The sequence below is a fragment of the Capsicum annuum genome, chromosome 5, assembly GCF_002878395.1.
Source record: "Capsicum annuum cultivar UCD-10X-F1 chromosome 5, UCD10Xv1.1, whole genome shotgun sequence".
NCBI classification, from domain to species: Eukaryota; Viridiplantae; Streptophyta; class Magnoliopsida; order Solanales; family Solanaceae; genus Capsicum; species Capsicum annuum.
The window spans coordinates 19283695-19290421 of record NC_061115.1 but is presented as its reverse complement, the minus strand read 5'-3'; the positions used below and the strand labels follow the sequence as shown (position 1 = coordinate 19290421).

Below are 6727 nucleotides of genomic sequence, written 5' to 3'. Positions count from 1 at the left end.
CCCACACCTGGCACTATAACTCTAGAGTATTAAGAAAGAAATGGAAGATTTATATAGGAACCAATGAAGAATTAAGGCTTCAATTGATCAAAACCTTTCATGACTCCACTTTCGGAGGCCATTCCGGTCAACTGAAAACACTTAAGAGACTAAAGCAACTGTTTTATTGGCCACTGATGAAACAAATGGTGATAGACTATGTGTCAAGATGTGATGTGTGCAAGAGGAGTAGGGATGAGAATGTAGCCTATCCTGGACTTTTGAAACCATTCCCCATTCCTAACAAAGCCTGGCGGGAAATAAGTATGGATTTCATTGAAGGGTTACCTAGTTCCATAGGTAAGGATACTATTTTAGTGGTAGCGGATAGATTGACCAAATCTACCCACTTCATAGCTTTATCCCACCCCTTTACTGCTGCGCAGGTTGCTGAGAAGTTCTGGAAAAGGGTTCATACCCTTCATGGGACACCTGAAACTATAGTTACTGATCGAGATAAGATCTTTTTGAGCAATTTTTGGCAACCCTTGTTTAATTTAAACTCAAGGGAACACAACTTTTATACAGCTTAGCCTACCACCCTCAAATCGATGGTCAGACAGAAAGGGTCAACAAATGCATTGAGACTTACCTCAGATGTATGACCAGTCATAGGCCTAAACAATGGAAGAGTTGGTTACATTTTGCAGAATGATGGTATAACACAAACTACCATTCTAGTTTGCAATGCACCCCTTTTGAAGCTCTATATGGTTTCTCACCCCTCAACTATCCATGGGACCCTTATTAGAAACTATGGTTCCAGCTGATGATGATGCAATGATGAGGAGACAACAAATGTTACAACTTTTAAAGGATAATCTTCATAAAGCTTAAGAGAGAATGAAGTTGTTTGCTGACAAGAGAAGATTTAAAAGAGTGTTTCAAGTAGGAGATATGGTTTACCTGAAACTACAACCATATAGATAATCTTTCATTTTTGTCAGGAAGAATTTAAAATTGTGTTCTAAGTATTTTGGCCCTTATCAGGTGATCAGCAGAGTGGGGCAAGTTGTTTACAAATTACAGCTACCACCTACTTCCAAAATACATCCAGTGTTCCATGTTTCTTTGCTAAAAAAGAAGTTGAGTACCTATGTTATTGTCTAAACAAATGTGCCTATCACTAATGAAGAGGGTCAAATATTGGTGCAACCTACTACTATTCTACAGAGACAATTGATCAAAAGAGGTAACTCAGCTGCTGTTAAGGTGCTTGTGCAGTGGTCTAACTTAGCCCTAGAAGATGCTTCTTAGGAGGACTATGATGATCTCAAGGCGAAATTTCCAAAGTTTGATGCCAATACTTGAGGTCAAGGATTGAATAAAAGGGGCGCGGTATCTTATGGTCACCACTATTTTTGAATTTCAGTTATTACTGTTAGAGGTAGTAGAGTTAATTGAAGAGAATAAACGGCTGGATTAGATGAAAATTAGTGAACCTTAAGGGTCCAGATGATGCCAGCTCAACAACTGACAGCTCAATTCCAAGGCTATTAAAACACAACAACCAGGAGAGAGAAGACAAGCAATTACCGGTATTTTTCTCACTTTGTCTTTTTTCAGATTCCCTCTTTTCTTCTTCTCCACTCCTTACCCATTTCTAAATCTATCTCCTTCTTCTATTGCAGATCTCAGATTCCATAATGGCTATCTAGTTAAATCTAGTTTTCAATTTCATTTAGTTTTTTATTCCTGTATTTTCGAATTTCATTTCAGTTATATGATAAAATAAAAAATTATCCCAAAACAAACTGTTTCCTTCTTATTTTGTTACTGTTTAATCAAATTAGAAGGCTCAATTCTGACAAAATCGGATGTCGATCAATACCGCGGGAGGGTACTATGATACGGCCATATCAGATGCACTTTTTTGGTTTTATAATTCAATAGAATCTATTACTAAATTACTTTCTCAGTCTTATTTTATTTTATGTGTTGTCATTATTTTTTGATCCATTCCAAAAATAATATCACTTTTTTTATTTGATAACTATTTAAAGTTATAATTTTTACTTTTATCATTATTGATTCCACTTCTAATATTTTACTTAATTAAAAATAATAATAATATATTTTTTAATAGAGGATACTTTGATAAAAATTACAAGTCTTCCTATTTGTTAAAATTTTCATCAAATCAAGACACATTTTTGTTTGGGACTTTGGATTAAAAAGGACTCCCAAGTTGCACAATTGAGTGGGAGTCCTTTAAGTTTTTTAATTAAGTGGGAGTGATAATTTTTTTTCTTTTTTAAAAGTTTTTTCAACCCAATAACTTGTTTCAGTTGTTCGACAATTTTGATAATTATTTAATAGCTGTGCTTGTTCCACAACTGTGTGAAGTCGTTCAAATAACTAGTGTAGTTGTCTAACAACTATCTCAGTCGTTCAAAAAGAGGTAGTTTATTTTTAATAAATTTATGGAACCCACTTGTCCCGTGTTCTTAATTGGAACTTGGGCATCTTTTGACTCATTTTTCTCTTTTTGTTTCACGACCTTCATTACCGCAGAGATAAAACCCTAGCTGTATGTCTTGTAACCAGTCACAACATTTTTGGTTTGCTATAAGTCCTAAAAAAGTTATGGTATTTGGGTAATGTTGGATTGCACTTCTTCTGGGTCGCATTTGCTGCTTCAAGAGCCAGGTTAGAACTTACAAATATTCTAAGAAATACAAATATGTAATGCAGTAGGTTCTTTTTGGCTGATTGATTTTGTTGATTTTAAGTTTTCTGAATTAAGCATTACCTTTTTACAAAAAAAAAATTGGGGGAAGAGGAAGGGGAAATGGGGAGATGAGATTACAAAGACGGAAATCGAACCCTAATCAATAAGGTGAAACTAACTTCAGGTAGACAAGCAACTGAGCAACTAAGATTCCTGAGCATTACCTTAAAGATTGAAGGATAAGGATTGTGTACACTCAGTCCTACTGGGAATGTTGTTGTTGTTACCTTCAAGATTGAGGCGTCGTTTGACGTTTATTAACTAGTTTTTTGTAAATCCTATGCAACTTATTAATGGTTGATGAGTTGGAAATATTGAATAAGAACAAAGCTAAAGTACTGTTTATAATCTAATTAATGATTTCATGTTACTTTGCTTTTTGTTTGTGTTCCTTTTGTCATGGTTCATTTGTAATTTCTTTTTTCCTCGTGTTTAGGTGTATATGATGTTTACGTTATTAGTGTCCAGTGGCGGATGTACATGTATTCCAGGGGGTTCATCCGAACCCCCTTCGTCGGAAAATTATACTATTTTTACATGGTAAAATTTTTTTTATGTATAAATAATAGAGGCTGAACCCCTTTCGACTAGTCATATATGTACTACTGAACCCCCTCACTGGAAATGCTGGATCCGCCCCTGTTAGTGTCTTCTAAATCTTATGAATTACAGAAATGCTAACTACTTACGCTGCTTTGTATTTTGGATTATCTCTTGAAATCTGTACTAGAATAGGTTTTGCATCAAAACTTATTGAATGCTAGCTAGACCCCAAAGGAGCACTTGCATTATGGGTTTATCAGCTGGCCAAAGCTTAATAGGTAGACGTTTTTTAATGTGGATATCTTAGATTAGGGCTTACCCTGTACTCAAATTGCTTCACAATTAATCTGGGGTAGAGGGAGAGTTAATTTATACCATCTGTGTTAAATGGAACACATATGGTCTGCTGTTAATAGATTGTGTAAACCTGTCCTTTGAATTGCAATGCATCTTAATACGTGAATTACCTGCATACTTACCCTAATGTTTAATGGGATGAATTTCTCACGACTGTTGCAATCCTCTGCTACTTACGCTGATTGAGAGTTTGAAACTTGTCATCTACTGTTGTTGCCATAATTTTCTATGGAATTCAAGGTTTTAGCACATATAAATCCGCAAAAACCTATTTGTTTCGGGAGTAACTGAACTAACTTGACCGGCTTCTGAAATTCTTAAGGATGGCATACGAGCTAACTCTGAGACATTTGGAAGTGTATGTCCTCTATTATTTGTTGCATATATCATACCTTGTCGTGATGCACTGAATCTGGCTTGCTGTTGTTGAATGAGGTCGAGGCTTCACTCTTGTATATTGCCTCTGATTTTGTTCCATGGGTATAATTTCTTTTCGATTCTATCTTTTGTTAACGTTGAGAGTTAAGTCTCGTTCAGAAGTTCCATTTCATAAAAAGGTTTCATGTGGTTCCTCTAAGATCTGTTATATATTTTGTTGAAACTCTGAAGGCTTTTGCGCACTAGACTTCTGTTAGTTAACCCAGGACCCTCTTCCCTGCTTCTTAATGCTATATATTTTCTTCTGGTGTTATCAGTAAACCTGGCTCTTACGTTAAGTGCTTTCTGTATTGTTGTGGTGTAAAGATTTATTTCCTCGCTGACCATGTATCTCCATTTTAATTCATCTAAGGCCACCACTCTAGTTTTCTTCTTCAAAATAATTCCCAGTCTTGGTCATGACATAGCTATTTGGTATACTTTGGCCATACAAAAATTTTCTCTTGGATTGTTTTCTTCCATTTCTTTATTTAGCGTTTACTTTAATTCCTTAACCCTATTCTCTGGGGTTTCTATGGTCTGCCTTTCGAGTTGGCATGGTGTTTTTGTGCTTAAAGCTCTGATGATCTTTTTTTTTCATTCTTCCTCTCTGCAAGGCATGTTTAAAAAAGGTGAAGTGCTGGCAGGAATCAACACAACACAGAAACCATAAATCCCTCTATATCTCTCGCTCACTTGAAAAAAATGCCGTCATTTCCTCGACCAGGTGCAGTTACCATCTGCGAAATCAATCGAGACCTCATTACTGCAAATGAACTCTCTGATGATGCAGCTAAGGAAACCTATGGCAAGGTTCTTGGAATTTTATTCAGTCCAGTTCTTTTTCAATCAGAAAATTTGTTGACTGCACTGAGCTCTGAACAAGGTGCCAACCAGAGGAATAGTGGCCTACTTTCGGCAGCATTGCAGGCAGTCTCTACTGGTTCGTTGAGGCACCTTTTTCGCCCCATTGATGTAAAATTGTCACAAGATTTTGATTTCCATATCCTTGATTGGCACCAGCACAAGCATATATTAGCCTTTATTTCAGGGCCACATCAGGTGACAGTTCGTGATTATGAAGATTCTGAAGGAGAGAGCCCTTGCATTTTGATCAATGAATCCCAAAAAGATGTTAGAAGTCTATCATGGCGGCCAAATGGTGGGAGAGCACTTGCTGTGGCCTGCAAGGGTGGCATTTGCATTTGGGCTGCTTCATATCCAGGCAATACAGCTTTGGTGAGGTCAGGTGTCACATTGGGTACTCTCTCTAGAGGGTCAGGAACTAAATGGATTCTTATAGACTTCCTTGTAAGTCCTGAATATGAACAACATACAACACTTTCCTGGAGCCCAAATGGAAAGTATTTGGCATCAGCTTCATTTGTGAGCTCTTCATTCATCATTTGGGATGTTGCTCAAGGAATGGGAACACCTATTCGACGTGGCTTAGGGGGCATATCTTTACTGAGATGGTCCCCTTCAGGAGACTATTTCTTCTCTGCAAAATTTGATGGGACATTCTATCTCTGGGAGACTAATACATGGACATCAGAACCATGGTCCTCAACTAATGGTTTTGTCATGGGAGCAGCTTGGGATCCTGACGGTAGTAGAATAGTCGTTGCTTTCTCTGAATCTTTAACCTTGGGTTCCATTCACTTTGCAACCAGGCCACCATCTCTAGATGCACATCTTATACCCGTTGAGTTGCCAGAGATTCAGTCCTTGACTGGCAGCCGAGGAATAGATAAGATAGCATGGGATGCGTCAGGAGAGCGTCTAGCGTTGTCTTATAGAGATGGGGATGACTTGTACAGGGGTCTCATAGCAATATATGATGTTCGAAGAAGTCCACTGATTTCAGCATCTTTGGTTGGGTTCATTAGGGGTCCTGGAGATGACGTCAAACCAATAGCCTTTTCATTTCATGACAAGTTTAAGCAGGGACCATTGCTTTCTGTGTGTTGGAGCAGTGGATTTTGCTGCACCTATCCCCTTATATTTCGCTCACATGTTCTTCCATAATCATGATATAGCAGAAGTTCTACAATCAACTGTGACATTAGAAAAACAATTTCATCCAAGATTGAAGAATCTGATTTCATTATTCAAGCTCCTTTTCTGTCATTTGGAGATTGCAGGGCAGTGCATTTGGCAATTTAATCTTTATTAACTCTTTTTATGTTCTCTTTCTGTTTCCAATGTGGAAGTTACTCCATTATATACCTGTTTTTGGAGGGTTTAACGTAGCCGTTGGAACTTAAAAAAGAGAAAAGATGAAAGCTCTGATGATGAAGTTGTCAAGATGTTTACATCGTTCCAATTTCTGATGCTTTTGGTCATAGACCAGAGCTATGTGGAACTAAAGGGACAACTGAGGAGCTTGTTTGTTTTACACACTTCTGCTTTAATCAAGGATAGTGCAATCCATGAAAAAGTAGTTTGTTCATGGGCATATCATTAACCTCAATCTGAAGAAAAGCAGTTTGTTCATGGGCATATCATTAACCTCAATCTGAAGAATAGCAATTAACTAGATAATTAAGAGCCCTTTTACGGGTCCAATATTACAACTTTACATATACTTGATTAATTTTTTGAAAAGTAAATAATTACTAATTATTTTAATTAAACACA

The 6727-nt window shown here is 37.1% G+C and overlaps 1 protein-coding gene across 2 annotated transcripts; it reads left to right on the top strand.

Annotated features, from left to right (window-relative positions):
• Positions 1-1564: 1564 nt before the first annotated feature.
• On the top strand, positions 1565-6277 carry LOC107870406 (aladin). 2 transcript variants are annotated; one of them, XM_016716933.2, is made up of 2 exons: positions 1565-2688; positions 4720-6277. In XM_016716933.2, exon 2 carries the CDS (start codon positions 4793-4795, stop codon positions 6113-6115), a length of 1323 nt encoding a protein of 440 aa, XP_016572419.2. In that variant the 5' UTR covers positions 1565-2688; positions 4720-4792; the 3' UTR covers positions 6116-6277. The 2 variants fall into 2 exon arrangements, with proteins under 2 accessions (XP_016572419.2, XP_016572417.2); XM_016716931.2 differs by having other exon boundaries at positions 2483-2688; positions 4705-6277.
• Positions 6278-6727: the final 450 nt, after the last annotated feature.